The sequence below is a fragment of the Acinonyx jubatus genome, chromosome C2, assembly GCF_027475565.1.
Source record: "Acinonyx jubatus isolate Ajub_Pintada_27869175 chromosome C2, VMU_Ajub_asm_v1.0, whole genome shotgun sequence".
NCBI lineage: Eukaryota > Metazoa > Chordata > Mammalia > Carnivora > Felidae > Acinonyx > Acinonyx jubatus.
Window position 1 is genome coordinate 66,375,888 of NC_069384.1, and position 16,663 is coordinate 66,392,550.

Below are 16,663 nucleotides of genomic sequence, written 5' to 3' on the forward strand. Positions count from 1 at the left end.
TTTGGTCTTCCTATCCAGAATAATGGTATTTTCACTCATTTATACAAAAAGCATCATACAGGTTCCTCATGATATTGAGTCCATGATTTGTTAAATGTTTTAATTTAAATTCTATATTGTTACAAACACAAACAGAAGTAGCTTCTGGTACTAAAACATAATCAAAGATAAATAGGAAAATTAGAAAGTATTAGGTTGCAACCAAATAACTCTATAGGTACCTAGGATCATAACACAAAGTAAGTATTATATTTAGCTGAGATTTATAGGAGATAAGACAAAGGGAAACAGTAAGTTATAGAATTCTCACAGTTTAACAGAACAAATGCATTTATCTGAAGGAATTTTTTTTGTGCTGAATCCTAGGATTAAAAAAATTTTTTTTTAATGTTTACTTCTTTTTGAGACTGACAGAGCGTGAGTGGCAGAGGGGCAGAGAGAGAGGGAGACACAGAATCTGAAGCAGGCTCCAGGCTCTGAGTTGTCAGCACAGAGCCTGACATGGGGCTCAAACTCACAAGCCATAAGATCATGATCTGAGCCGAAGTCAGATGCTCAACCGACTGAGCTACCCAGGCACCCTTCTTAGGATTTTTTTTTTAAATGTAGTTCTTTTAGAAATAACAAGATAGAAAATGAGTTCAAGCACTGTTTGGTAGAAAATAGTGCGGTGCCCTTCAAATGACCATTTCTTTTCCTGATCTTAATAAATTAGGCCAAGAACATACTTTTTATATTCGTAGAAACACATGCATTCTAAACAATAAATGTGAAAAGTTGAAGTAATCCTGACAAGTTTTTGAGAATTGTTGAAAATATTTATTTAGAAAACATGTTTAGTAGGAAAACAGCAAAAACAAAAGAACTACCACATTTCATCTAAGCAATAGAATGCCATGGTGAGGTTAGTTCCACAATAAAAGCCATCCTAATTTGTGTGTGGCGTGGGTAATGTGGAAAAAAAAAAGAGAATTGAGATAGAGGTAGAAGGTAACTCCTTGCTTACTGCCTGAAAATCTTATCTGGAGAGGAATTTCGGGAAATGAGTTAGGATAGCTCTAGTCTACTAGTATGCCAGAGGCAGAACCAATACAATCTCCTGAAATAAGTGTCATTTCTTTGAGTAGCTCCCTAAGGGGGTTTGGTTCCACCAATGAATAAAGTTCCTAATTCTACACTGAGCTCATCCTTTGGGACATCAATCTCATCTCCTTCTTCTTCCCCAAGATTCTTCCACCAGGGTGCCTGTAAATGCTTCAGAGCGGTAAGATGGGCCTGCTTGGCCTTGGCTGCCACAGGCCTGGATCTACTTAGGAAGAGCTCAGGTTCCTTCCCTTCTGCTTCCTTCAGACTTGGTGCCTCTGTAGTAAACAGAAAATAAACAGGTGAGTAGAAGAGTTATGTATCAAACAAGTAGGAATTTGGAAAGTATAGAGTTGGAACTCTGCTATAGTAGGCAAGGGATAGGGTTCCAATTCTGAATCTATTATCATTGCTAGCTATAGATGGCGTATGACTATTCATAAGTTGAAGCTGTGGCTGGCATTAACTACCCACCCCCCATACTGTGTAAAAGAAAAGAATTTAAAAAGATGTAGGTTTTTTTAGATGGTTTAAAGAACATGAATTTTTAAAATATAGCAGAACCCCATCCTATATATGAGAGGCTCAGTTCCAGCCACCCATCTATTGAAAAATAAAAAATTCACAAGTAATGGCACTAAACAGAAGACCCTGGTCCTTTCTGCTCCGTACACACTAAAAGTGTTTCATAGGTGGACTGAAATGTAGGATGAGATCTCTCCCTAAATGTATCTATGGTTGTAAAAAGCAAATGAATTAACTTTTGTGAAAACACTTCATTAAAAATTGTAAAATGGGGGCTCCTGGGTGTCTCAGTCGGTTAAGTGTCCGACTTTGGCTCAGGTCAGGATCTAGCAGTTCATGAGTTCGAGCCCCGCATCAGGCTCTGTGATGACAGCTCAGAGCCTGGAGCCTGCTTTGGATTCTGTGTCTCCCTCTCTCTCTGCCCCTCCCCTGCTCACACTCTGTCTCTCTCTCAAAAATAAACGTTAAAAAAAATTATAAAATGGCACTGTAACTACTGTCATCTACTTCTAAAATATTATCAAAAGCTTTTGAGACTACATAATGAAATTTGGCTAGTAGGGCTTAGCATCTTTATAATTAATAACTTTTGTCTAAGTTGATATCTATGAATGATAGCAAGGCTTAGAGAAATAGCCAAAAAGGAGGTTATGAGATCTGCATTATTTGAAAAGATCATGTGCTGGCATGTTCTGGATCTAGAAATTTCTGAGGACAAGAAATAGGCTAATAAACATTAAATGGTATTTTCCTTCTGAAGATTTTCAATGTCACAAAATCTTGCATAGGTTGTTCATTTTAGGATACCAAAATAAACAAGCACATACTCATTAATTGTTCAATGTTGGTGTTGATCTGAGCCATCAGAGCCTCCCTGTGCTGCTGGGCTCTCTCTTCTAGGACCCTGCCCATAAGGTAGTGTTGCAGTTGTTCTTGAGCTTGGGAATGGAGCTCTCTGCTAGTCACATCTGACATCTGAGAGTTCTGGGAAAAAAGAAGAGAAAAAATTATTACAGGAGACATATGTTTCACCCAACCACTTAGCAGAGGTTCCGGAATGCTTAGCTATCTCAGCCTATCAAATGAATCTCATGATTGATTTCGACCTTGTACTCTTGTTCAAGCATTAAGTAGGTTTTTAAAAGCAGCTTTATGAAAATTCAGAGGATAGTTTCTTTCTGGTATATTCCCATACCTCACTTCCTCACATACTGTAGAATTTTGGGAGAAGAGGAAAGATTAAGAGCCCTTAGTGAAAACTACAAATGGTTCGGTAAAGATACTGGCCTGGAAGAGGAATAACAAGCCCAACCCCTGTTCCAGATCCCACCTGACAGGCTTTTTATCTCACTCCCACTCCCAAACTTATCTAAACCATAATGTTATAACTGCTTCTGGTTTCATAAAACAAGGGAAAAAAATCAGCTAAAGGACCATATTCCTTTGGCTACACAGTTACTTTAAAGAGAACTTAATTAGTTTGGACAAGAATAAGAAAATCTTAACTCTGAAGCCGATAAAGCTTCTGACACCACAGCTTGCTCAAATATTCCAGTTCCTGGATCTGGGATACAGTCCCACTCCAGCTAACACTTTACTTTTCAGCCACAGAATCTTAAACAGGAGCACGAGAGTATGGCTGAAGTAATACTTGTTTTTTAAATGAGACCATGCATCAACATCATACAAAATGCATTAAAAGAGAGAGAGAGAGAGATCAAAGACCTAAATATAAGAGAGAAAATTATAAAACTCTCAGAATAAAAGGGGAAAAATCGTGACATTAGGTTTGGCCATTTCTTGAATATGACACTGAAGACACAGACACAACAAAAGACAGACAAGTTGAACCTCCATCAAAATTAAAAATTTCTGTGCATCAAAGGATGCTATGAACAGAGCTGAGAGAATACGGAATTTGTGTTTAATGGGTATAATTTCAGTTTTGCAAAATGAAAAACATTTTGAAGGTGAATGGTGGTGATAGTTGCACAACAATGTAAATGTATTTAATTCCACTGAGCTGTACACTTAAAAATTATTAAAATGGTAATTTTACGTTTGGTATTTTTATGTTTTATATATTTTACAATTAAAAGAAATAAATTAAAAAATAGAACCATGAGGACACACCAAACCTACTGATTCAGAATTACTTGCTGTGTATGTGTTGCTTGGGTATGTTATTTTTATAAAGGGATTACTCTCCCTTTTAAAAGAAAAGGTTTGCTTTTCTTTTGCATTTAGGTTAATTTTTTTTTAAACATACAGCTTTATTGAGGTAAAAGTGACATACAATTAACTACAATTATCAAAAGTGTACAATTTGGTAAGGTTTTTAAAAAATTTTTTAAGTTTATTTATTTATTTTGAGAGACAGAGACAGCACAAGTAGGAGAGGGGAAGAGAGAAGGAGAGACAGAATCCCAAGCAGGATCTGTGCTACGAGCGCAGAGCCAATGCGGGGCTCAAACCCACAACACCATGAGACTATGACCCGAGCTGAAACCAAGAGTTGGATGCTCAACAGGCTGAGCCACCCAAGTGCCCCAAATTTGGTAAGCTTTGATCTATGTATACATCTGTGAAAAACATTACCACAGTCAGGATAATGAACATCCATCACCACCAGAAGTGTCATTGCCTTTTTGTAATCCTTCATTCCCTACTCTCCCATCCCCAAGTAACCACTGACTTAATTTTGTTACTCTAGAGATTACATTTTTAAAATTTATATAAATGGGGTAATTCAATGTATATTGTCTGGCTTCTTTCACATAGCATAATTATTTTGAGATTCATCTATGTTGCTGTATCTATAATTCATTCCTTTATACTGTGGACTGGTATTCCATTGTATGGATATAGAGCAACTTGTTTATCTATCTGTTGATGGATGCTTGGGTTATTTCTAGTTTTGGGCTATGAGCATTCATTTAGAAATGCTTGTATGGATATATATTTCCTTTCCACTTGGATAAATACTTAAGAGTAGGATCACTGAATCATATGATGGATATACGTTTAACTTTTTAAGAAACTGCCAAACTGTTTCCAAAGGGGTTGCACTATTTTGCATTCCCATCAGCAGTGTATGAGAGAGCTACAGTTCCTTCACATGCTTGCCAAACTTTGACATAGTCAACTTTTAAAGTTCTAGACATTTTAACAATTGTGTAAAGATCTTATTATGGTTTAAATTTGTATTTCCTTTATTGACTTATGTCAATATTTCATGTATTTGCCACAATTTCTTTGGGTGAAGTGTCTGTTAAAATCTTTTGCCTATTTAAAAAAATTGCTTTGCTTTGCTTTGTTTTCTTATTGTTGAGTTTACACTCTGGATACAAGTCCTTTACCAGATACATACTTGGCAAAGATATTTTCCCAATATTTGCTTTTTTAAAAAAAATTCTATTATTGTGTCTTTCGAAGAACAGAAGTTCAAAATTTTGATGAAAACCAATTTATCAATTTTTCTTTTGTAGATTATGCTATTGTTGTTGTATTTAAGAAATTACTGCCCAACCAAAAGTATGGCTTTTCTCTAATGTTTTCTTCTAGAAGTTTTATGTAATTTTAGATTTTGCATTTAAGTCTATGATCCATTTTAAGTTTTATATATGATACAGTATATGGATCCAAGTTCATGTTTTTTACATATGGATATCCAATTGTTCCAGTTTCTCCACACATTAACTGTGCACCTCTGTCAGTAATCAGGCGGCCATATATGTGGGTTTATTTTTGGATTTGATTTTGGTTCCACTGATTTATTTTTTTTTAAATCTTTATATCAGTACCACAGTTTTGGCTACTACAGCTCTATAGTTCATGAAATCAGGTAGTGTTAAACCTCCAACTTTGTTCTTTTTTGTAGTTATTTTAGCCTTTCTAGGTCCTTTGCATTTCCATATGAATTTTAGAATCAGCTTGTCAATTTCTACAAAAAAAGCCTGCTGGGATTTTGATTGTACTGAATGACATTCTGTCTTGTTCCTGATTTCAGGAAAGAAGCATCCGGTCTTTCATCATTGTCAGCTGTAGATATTCTTCATCAGATAGAGGAAGTTTCTTTCTATTCCTACTTTGCTGAAATTTTTTTTTGCATGTATTTATATGATGACAATTGTTTTTCCTGGTCTGTTAATATGGTGAATTACTTTAATTGATTTTCAAAGGTTAAATTAACCCCGAATCCCTGAGATAATCCCAGGATGTATTAACCTTTCAATAGATTGTTGAATTCAACTTCTTATAATTTTGCTTAGAATTTTTTCATGTATGCATGAAAAATATTGTTCTGAAGTTCTTTGCTTGTAATGTCTCTGGTTATGGTGTCAGAGTAATGCTGGTCTTATAAAATGAGCTGAGAAGTATTGCCTCCCCTTCAGTTTGGTAGAAGACTTTATATAGAATTTGCACTATTTCCTCCTTAAATTCACCAGTAAAACCAATCTTTCCCTCAAGTTTTTCCTGAGGAAAGTTTTTAACTACAATTTGTTACCTATATATATAGATACAGGGGCTATTCATTTTATCTCTTTCTTCTTGGGTAAGCTTTGTAATTCTTATCTTTAAAGGAATTTATTTCATGAGATTAATCAAATTTATTGACATATGAAGTTGTTCATAATATTCCATTATCCTTTAATATCTGTAGTATCTACAATGAAGTCACCTTTCTTATCCCTGACAGTGGTAATCTGTATCTCCTCTTTTTCCTGATTAGTCTGCCTACAAGTTTATCAATTTTATTGATCCTCTCAAATAACTGGCTTTTTGTTTTCTTAAATTTTTTCTATTGTCTTTGTTTTCTATTTTATTGATTTCTCTCAAATGTTTATTATTTCCTTTCTTCTATTTACTTTGGGTTTAACTTGTCCTTTTACTAGTTACTTAATATGTAAGCTGAGGTCTTTGATTTGAACCTTCTTTTAATATAGATGGTCAGCAATATAAATTTCCCTCCAAATACTGGTTTAGAATCCGCAAGTTCAATTTTTATTTATTTATTTAGTTAGTTAGTTAGTTAGTTAGTTAGTTAGTTTCAATTTAAATTCAAGCTAGTTAACATACAGAGTAGTCCTAGTCAGAAGTAGAACCCAGTGATTCATCTCTTACATATAATACCCAGTGCTCATCCCAAAAAGTGCCTTCCTTAATGCTCATCACCCATTTAACTCATCCCTCCACCCACCTGCCCTCCAGCAGCCCTGTTTGTTCTCTGTATTTAAGAGTCTCTTATGGTTTGCTTCCCTGTTTTTTATCTTATTTTTCCTTCCCTTCTCCTATGATCATCTGTTGAGTTTCTCAAATTCCATGTATAAGTGAAATCATATTATCTCTGTCTTTCTCTGACTTATTTCACATAGCATAATGCCCTCTAGTTTTATCCACATTGTTGCAAATAGCAAGATTTCATTCTTTTTCATCATTGAGTACTATTCCATTGTGTGTATATCTATATCTATATCTGTATCTACCTATCTATCTATCTATCTATCTATCTATCTATCTACACACACATTTTCCTTATCCATTCATCAGCAAGTTCTGAAATATGCTTCCATTCAGTTTGAAATATTTTTTAATTTCCCTTTTTACTTCTTCTTTGATCCTTTGGTTATTCAGACATGTGTTGTTTAGTTTCCAAATATTTGGGGATGATATATCTAGAGATCTTTCTGTTCTTAAATTTCAAACAATTTCATTGTGGTCAGAGAACATACTTTGTATGACTTCAGTCTTTTTCAATTTACTGACTTGTTTTATGCCACTGAACATGGTCTATCTTGGTAAATATTCTGTGTGTACAGGAGAAAAATGTGTATTCTGCTGTCATTCCATGGAGGGTTCTAAAAATGTCAACCAGATCAAGTTGTCTGATAGTGTCATTCAAGTCTACTATATTCTTGCTGCTTTTCTGCCTATTTATCCTGTAAGTTGTTTAGAAATGGGTATTGAAATCTCTATATTGTGGCTTTCTCTACTTTTCATCATAGTTCTATCAGTTTTTGATTCATGTATTTTATTGTGGCTAAATATATATATAATTTATCATGTTAACCACTTTTTAAGTGTATAGTTTAGTGACATTAAATACATTCACATTGTTGTACAACCATCACCAGGGTCCATCTCTAGAACTTCTTCATCTTTCCAAACTGAAATTCCGTACCATTTAAACACTACCTCCCCATTCTCCCACCCCCCACTCCTGGATACCACCATTCATTCTATTTCCCACCTCTATTCTAGGTACTTCATTTAAGTAGAATCATACAACATTTGTTCTTTTCTGTTTGGCTTATTTCACTTAGCATAATGCCTCAAAGTTCATCTATGTTGTGTCCATATAGTTTCAAGTTCTGTTATTAGGTGCATAAACATTTAGATTCTTATGTCCTTTTGATTAATTGACCCTTTTATTATTATGAAATTGCCTTCTTTACTTCTGGTAATAATCTAGTAATAGTGCTCTGACATCTACTTTGATATTTATATAGTCATTCTAGATTTCTTTCACTAGTGTTTGCACATTTTGTTCTTTTTATTTTTTCATACTTAAAGTGTGTTTCTTGTAGTTAACATATAATCAAGTCATACTTGTTCATTTAATCTGACAATCTCTGCTTATTAATTGGGGGTATTCATACCATTTAAATTTATTATAATTATTGATACCGTTATGTTTGAGTCTATCATTTTATTATTTTTCATTTTCCCATTACTTTCTTTTATTTTTCCTCTTTTTCTGCTTTCTTTTTGATTAATCGACTATAATTGTTTCATCTCCTTTATAGGCTTATTAGCTATAACTCTTTTGTTCTTTAACTTTATTGGTAGCTTTAGGATTCAGAGTATACATCTTTAATTATCAATCCACTCACTTCACATATAGTATAAAACCTTTTCAATAGTATACATCTATTTCTCTCCTGGTTTTTATACTATTTTTGCGAAGCATTATATTTTTACATATGTTACAAACATCATTAAACATTGCTATTACTTTTGTTTCAAATAATCAACTGCCTATTTTTGAAAATGAAGTTCAACTGAAACACAAGTATTTGTTTATATATTATCTAAGACTGCTTTAATCTACAGCTGCAGAGATGCATAATGATGATAAAGGCTATATGGTCTACAAAACTGGAAATATTTAATCTGTAGTATGTATTACAGAACATTTGATGACATTTTGGTTTTAAAAAAAATCAATTATGGGGTGCCTGGGTGGCTCAGTCGGTTGAGCATCCCACTTCTCACAGTTTGTGGGTTCGAACCCCGCATCAGGTTCTGTACTGACAGCTCAGAGCCCTGTTTCAGATTCTGTGTCTCCCTCTCTCTCTGCCCCTCCCTCACTCATGCTCTGTCTCTCAAAAATAAATAAACATTAAAAATTTTTTTAAATCAATTATATTTTATAAAGATTTAAATGATGAGTTAAAAGTCATATATTTACCCATGTAGTTACCATTTCCAGTGCTTCTTAATTTCTTTATGTAGAGTTGGACTTCTTGTGGTACCATTTTTAAGAGAAATCGTAAATCCTTTACAACTCGAAGGCTGTAACATTTCTGGTAGTGTGAGTATGCTGGTGACAAAGTGCTTTATCACTTGTATGTCTGAAAAAGTTATTTTGTCTTTGTTTTTAAAATAATTTTTCATAGTAAAGAATTCTACATTGACAGCTTTTTTTTTTCAATTAAAGTTATCTTCTTACTTGCATTGTTCCTGCTGAGAAATAGGTCATCTGTTTTTATATGTTTTTGTTTTCTGTTTTTAAGATTTTTACTTTATTACTGATTCGAGGAATCCCATTATAATATGCCTTGGCATAGGTTTTGGTTTTTTTTTTTCCCCATGTGCCTGTGCCTTCATTGGACTTGGGGGTAAATTTATAATTTGGAAAGTTTTTGGCCATTATGTTTTCTATCTTTCTTTCCTATCTTCTTCAGAAACTCCCAATTATTCATTTAATAGGCCACATGAAGACTCACAGCTCACTAATGTTCTTTTCAATTAAAAAATTTTTTCTTTTTTGACTCATTTTGCATAGTATATACTACTATGCCTTCAACTATATTAATCTTATTCATCCATGTCTCATCTGCTATTAATGATCTAGTGCATTTTTCATATCACACATTGAAATTTTTACCTCTAGAAGTTTGATTTGGGTATATTTTATATCTTCCACATCTCCACTTAAAATCTGAACATATGGAATATAGTTATAATAATAACTCTTAATGTCCTTCTCTGCTAATTCTAACATCTGTGTAATCTCTAGAGTGGTTTAAGTGTCCTCCTCATTATGGGTCATGTTTTCCTGCCTCTATATATGCTTATTAATCTTTGAATGCAAGACATTGTAACTTTTACCTTGTTGAGTGCTAGTTATTTTGGTATTTCTAAAAATCTTGAGGCTTTTTCTGAGATGTGGTTAAATTACATAAAATTTTTTTGGTATTTTTGGCTCTTGCTTTTATGATTTGTTTGGCAGAATTCATCAGTATATACTATTTACTTTCTACTACTAAGACAAGACCTTCCTGAGTATTCTTACCAATGCCCTGTGGATTAAGTTTTTCTAGTCTGTTTGATGGGAACATGCAATATGGACCTGTGTTGAGTACCAGGCACTGTTCTCTTTTATCTTTTAAGATGACTGTTTCCTTGGCCTTGGGTAGTTTCCTTATATACATGTACTAATCAGAATTCTGAAATATACTCAAGGGAACATTCTCCAGATATCTGGGGTTCTCTTTGTATCTCCTTTTACTCCGGTACTGTCCTATGAAATCTAGCTACCTTGTTCTCCTCAGACTCTCAGTTTCATCTCCTCAGCATGGGATTCCAAAGAGCTCCTCCTTTGTTCCTCCTCCTTATGCTGTGACCTAGAAACTCTCTCAGGGTAATAAGCTAGGGTCATCATACGGCTCACTCTGGTCCCTCTCAGGAATTACTAATTTTTATTGTTTGATGTCCATGGTCTTGGAAACTATTGTTTCATGTATTTCATCATGTATTTCATCTCTACCTGCCCCCCCCCCCACCCAGTTGTTTCAGGCAGGAAGTAAATCCAGTCCCTTTTACCCCATCTTCCCTCTCAGGAATTACTAACCTTCACTGTCTGATGCCCACTGACTTGAAAACCATTGTTTCACGTATTTTATCTCGCCCCCCCCCAGTTGTTTCGGGCAGTAAGTAAATTTTGTCCCTGTTCCTAAATCTTGGATAGAAGCAGAAGTCAGAACTTTTTTCTATTGTCTACCTCTATGTGGTAACCACAGAGGGCCAGAAATACAAGGGCAGGCTTGTCATCTTTTTTTTTCACAGGCCTACATTAGTTTGTGAATTCTTAAATTCAGATTAGTAGGCAGGAAAAGTAGGAGTCCTTACTTATGCCTCCTCAACTGAGCCTTGCTGTCGAATTCTGCTTTTACCAATGTTCTGTTCCAGTGGTAATCTATCAGATACATGCTCAGCTATAACATGTTAGTCCTAATTCCTATTTATAATGGTCTTTCTATTTTTTTAGATTTTGTTTCTTTTTGTTTTCTCTTGCATAAGGCTCTTTAGTTTTGGGAGCTCTGGAAGAATGAAAGGGTGAATGATAGGACTACCTAACATTATTCTTAACCTCTAACATTAGTCACCCAGAACCTTCAGATTTTAGAAAGAGGGAGAACGTGTGTGTATGTGGGGAGGAGGGGGTAGAGAGGAGGGAGAAACAGAACCCAGAGACAAACGATGGAAGCACAAGAAAACGGATGTGAAAAGTATGTAAGTGGTACCTTCATGAGTGGTTATTAGTTTGAGTGAGGGCAATAAGCATTCTGATTGGCTGAAATGTATAATCTCCCAACTTTCCTCATAAAATTAGTGAAGTGTGGAAGTATGGGAGAAACATCAAGAAAAGAGAAAGTGAGCGTGATTGGCAGAAGTACAGGTCATTAAAATTAATGACAGGGTGGTGAATCACTCTAAAAGCAGAAAGGAAAATGATCTTCAAAAACATATAGGAGTATAAGGTCAAGAACTCAGAAGGGAGAAGCAAATAACACCTGATATGTAGTACTGTGGTTACAGAAAGTAAAAGATACGGACATTTCTATTGGGAGAAAGGTGTTAGCAGTATTACAGTAATAAAATCATAAGAGGCAAACAGCCAACTGTTTTATAATATTGGCTCCTGGAGTTTCATTAATAGCAGATGTCAGTTTCCACATGTATGTGTTATGTGTTTGGGTATATATGTTAACAACGAATATTTACTGACTGGAAGCTATATATACTCTTTGTGGAAGCTTCAACATAGTTTTATGCACTATTGCAAAAAAAAAGCAATGACCATGTTTTGCTGATACACTATGCAAGATGACTGAATTGAAGTAGTCTCCTTTGTTATTGACTATACGATGGCACATGTAATTATAAGACTCCTTAACTCTATGGTAAAGCCACTGTATTACCTTTTACCAATAAAAAATGCACAAACACATATAATACACTACTTTGTTGGTGAATATCATGCACTGGCAAAAAGTAACACTGATTATCAATGCACAGAAGCCTGCATACCGGATGTCTTTGGAGATAGTCATCCACTTGTTGCTTCAGTTTAACTCTGCGTGCATCAGTGAGGTCTTGAAGTCCTTGCCAAGGAGCAAACAGTTTCTTTTTCTTACGACACTTTGCTAGGAATTTAAGAGTCTGGGGCAAAAAAAGAGTTGTAATTTTTCATTCCTAAACTAATAGAACTATTTTCTTTTACAACATACAGCAGCAAACATATTACAAGTTATTAACTCTGAGTGTGTATGAGGAGAGGGATGGGATTGTGATGGGAGTGAGGGAGGACAATGATTTTTTAATGATATTTTCTTGGAGTGTTTTAATCTTTTACAAGGATATATTCATGTATTATTTGTATACAAAGCAACAAAGAGGAAAAAATAGGAAATGAGTTCTCATCTCAATTCTAGTCCCTTATAAACTGTATGATTTGAGACATAGTATAGTAAGCAATCAGGAGGAAAAAACTGGAAGTAAGCTCTTGTCTCAATACTTGTCCCTTATAAACTGTGTATGATTTTGGGCAAGTCACTTGATCTCTACAGAAAGGGATCTAGGTCTATAGAAAAGACACCCCAATTCTACTTAGACTACAAGAATGTGAGGATCAAAGGGATAGTATGTACGAAAAAGCTTGGTAAATGAGGAAATACTATACAATTATAAAGTATGGGACTACTGACAAAAGTACTTTCTTAATTTTCTTTCTCATGTCCTTCAGAAAGAATTCCTGGTAAAACAAGAAGTCTTAAAACAGGCAAGATTTGGAAACAAATTTGAAATTATTCTGGCCAATTTTTTTCACTCTTCTCCCCTCCTTGTATTATTTATTTCATCAAAGTTACATATTCACATTGCCTTAAGGAAAAGGTTGGCAAATTATGGCCCACAGACCAAAGCCAGCCTGCTGTGTCTTTTTGTATGGCTTAAAAGTTAAAAATGGTTTGTACTTTTATATGTTTAAAAAGAATATACTGACTTGTGAAAATTATATGAAATTCAAAATTCATTGTCTACAAATAACATATTATTGATGTTTCATGCTTGCTTATGTATTGTTTTCAGCTTCCTCTGTACTGTAACTATAGAGCTGAACAGTTGCAAGACTGCATGGCTCACAAAGTATAAAATATTTTACTATTCAGTGCTTTCCAGAAAAAAAAATCACTGATGTAATTCTACTGTTTAATGTGGCAGTTTTATAAGAATTATTATAAAAAAAAAACAACTACAGCTCTCTGCCCCCGCCCTCAAAGACAACTTTAACTCTTCCAGCTTCTTCTTTTGATGTTTATCTTTATCTACTTTTCTGCAATTTTTCAAGTATGGGTATTATCTATCCACCTTCTTCTATAGCAGATGATTTAGCTTAGCGCTCTTTCATTGCTTGCCCTCCCACATATTTTCCACATCCCCAAACATCCAATATTATTGTAATTGATTTAGTTAAATCAATGTGCAGTGCTTACATAATTATAACTACAAAAAGGTCATTCAATTTTGAACCATATAGTATATGATTACTTTTCCTTTCTTGCACATTTTTTATTTTCTGTAGAATAAATAAGTGCGTTGTTTTCCAATGATTACTTTTCTATGTACTTACCCCTGATCATGCATCTAAACTCTGTCCTAATGCTTACTTAATACATTAAAACATATCAGGCATTCTATCAAATTTGTTTTCTGGGATATACATTTTCTGGAGCTTTCTGACCTGCTCAAAACTGGATTGACTGTTCTCTATGCCTGATGCATGTCATCCTGAGATCTCCATTCACCATCATCTTAGCGACTCCTTTTCATCTTTCCTTTGCACGTTACTATATTCCACATTGTCTTTTTTCTTGTTTTAGAGACTTTGTGATACGTGAAAATTCTTTAGTTTACCCTTATCTTTAACTGATGGTGCAGATGATATAGAATTCTAGTAGGAAATCCTTTTCCCTCCAAAATGTAACAGCCTTACTCCAATATATTTTAGCTTCCAATGTTGCTACTGAGAAGTATGTGTGTCCCCAGTGTAGTTCACAGTAATGTAAAATAAATGTGGGTGTATTTCTGTCCTTGTTTTAGACATTTAGTTAGCCCTTTTAATCTAAAACTAATGACACTGAGTTCTGGGAAATATTGAGTTATTTGATTTCCTCTCCTCAGGTTTTTTTCTGTTCTTTGTTTCAAATGTTTGAATATTTGACTTCCTGGACTGGTTTTCTTTTCTTTTTGCCCTGCTCTCTGGATTTCCTAATTTTTTCCCCCTAGTCTTTTTATTATGTCTTTCATTTTTATTTCTGCCAATTTTTCTTCTATTTGTTCCCCTTTATATAGCATCCTGGTTTTGTTTCATGCATTATCTTCTCTTAGCTCTGAGGAATTACCAGATTTTTAAAAAGTCTTCTTATCCCTGCAATATCTCTATTTCCACCAAGTAGTTTTATTGTTTGTTTTGGCTTCAGCTTTCCTCAGATATTCAGTGACACTTTGAGCTGATATTTAAGAGTGAAAACTAAGAAGTTGTTAGAAATTCTGGGCTGGTGGGTAGGCCTTATCTACTGTGTATTTTAATATAAAACTACTGAACTGGGCTGTTTCTTTGTGGAGTACCCCATCGTGAGCATACTTGTAACTCTTCTCAGATTTCCCAAAGAAAATATTCTCAATCTACTGTTTGCAAGAGATAAGCCTGGCTGATGGCACACAGGGACCTGAGGGCGTGGTGAACAGAGCTGGAAGTATTCTCACTCACTATATAAAATTTCCCTAATATCCCTGTTTTTTAGTATGTTACTGGAGCCTTCAACTGTGCTTGCATCCTCCTGTTAAGAGACCCTCTCCCTTGTATTGTTCCCTTTACTTGATTCTTCTTCCTTGCTTCTCCTTCTCTCTCTCTTCTACCTCCTGCTATTAGCTGGGAACATCAGAGTAAAGGTACCAGAACAGAGGAATTTCTGTCCCTAGATCAAAAAAGCCCGCCTTAACCTGTTATTTCTTCATTCTTTGCCACTTGAGGACTCTCTGAAATTGTTATTTATCTTCCAGTTTTTATTTATTTTCTCAACTGCTAAGGGTTTCTCTAAGTGTTTTTGTGGTCAGTCTGTGATGGATTTGTATAATAGTGCAAAGTACTTTTCTGCTATAATTAAGTAGCAAGCACTACTATCATTCTGGCTCTAGAGACCAGACACCATCAACCATCACCTTCCTTCTAACTTTCTTAAGAGATGAGAAAGCAAGAGAAGAAAATCATGGAGCTGTTAAAAGGGAAAATGCAGCTAACTCTTCAAACTTAATTTCAACACTATACCACTACAAAGAACTCCCACTTATAATCTGGGTTAAAAATGTGTAATTTGAAATTAGCAAGTTTACATAGGGTTTTTTCAATTTCTAATTACATGAGAAACAACGCCTCTCCTTTTGCAAAAAAATAAGGAAGGGAGAAAGGCAAAACATAGTTCTGGCCTTTTCCTGCCAAAAACACTAAAAAGCAGCTCCTCCCAAAGGACAAGTTCAAGGAAATGATATTCCTACTACTTTCAGTGAAACTAATTAATTATTCCTTTTTTTTCTTACTAAGATCAATAGTAGTGCTAATAAAAATATAATGGAAGTCACATATGTAATTTTAAACTTTCTAGTAGCCATATAAAAAAGTAAAAGGAACAGTCAAAATTAATATTTTGCAAATACTGAGCTATATAAACATACTATATATAACTCAATATATGTAAAAGATATTGGCACTTCAACATATATTCAATATAAAAATTATTAATGAAGTATTTTACACTCTCATACTAAGTCTTCAAAATGTGGTATTTTACACTTATGGCACATGCCAATTTTGACTAGCTGCATGTCAAGTGCTCAGTACTCACATGTAGTTAGTGGGTACTTTATTGGACATAGTCTATACACAGGTCTTTAGTATGTCTTAAAAAAGGATGCTTTGAAATGTAGTGAAATGTGTTGTTTACTGACCACTGATTGCCTTATCCTAATTTTCTCTACTACTTTCATTTCCCTCTCTGTACTTCATAATGATTTGTTTCTCTTTTCCCTCTTTGAAAGGAATTCTCTTCCTACCTTTTCTATTTTTGGCTAGCTTTGCTTTGACTTCACCATTATTTCTAGTAGTGAGCTGCAAAGAACAAAACATGACCTTGACCCATCCCTTTTTGTCTTCCAATGGAGACCTGCATTCCTTCCTTTGGGTGAGGGAGACATGAGGCAGATATGACTAATCTTTTTCCTTTTATGCCAAAAAAAAAATTGTGAAAGCCAAAATGACTTTGCCTTCATAGCTGTCAGATATCCTCCTCTATAACGACCTCTGTGCTTCTTTCTTTAAGGAACGGTGGACAAACTGGGGTATCTCATTTTAGAGTACAGGATCCTTTTATAAAATATTGGGCTTATCTAAATTGTCAAAGTAGTAATTCAATTTCATAAGGTCCTAGTTGAT

The 16,663-nt window shown here is 34.5% G+C and overlaps 1 protein-coding gene across 8 annotated transcripts in view; it reads right to left on the minus strand.

Annotated features, from left to right (window-relative positions):
• Positions 1–390: 390 nt before the first annotated feature.
• Positions 391–16,663, minus strand: part of IQCB1 (IQ motif containing B1) — a 63,069-nt gene continuing 46,796 nt past the window's right edge. For all 8 annotated transcript variants that reach the window (XM_015078232.3, XM_015078222.3, XM_015078226.3 and 5 more), the window contains 3 exons: positions 12,205–12,336; positions 2,436–2,592; positions 391–1,361 (listed from right to left, as the gene is read on the minus strand). In XM_015078232.3, coding sequence (XP_014933718.3) covers positions 1,132–1,361; positions 2,436–2,592; positions 12,205–12,336 — 519 coding nt within the window. In that variant the 3' untranslated portion in view covers positions 391–1,131. The remainder of the gene's footprint in view (positions 1,362–2,435; positions 2,593–12,204; positions 12,337–16,663) is intronic.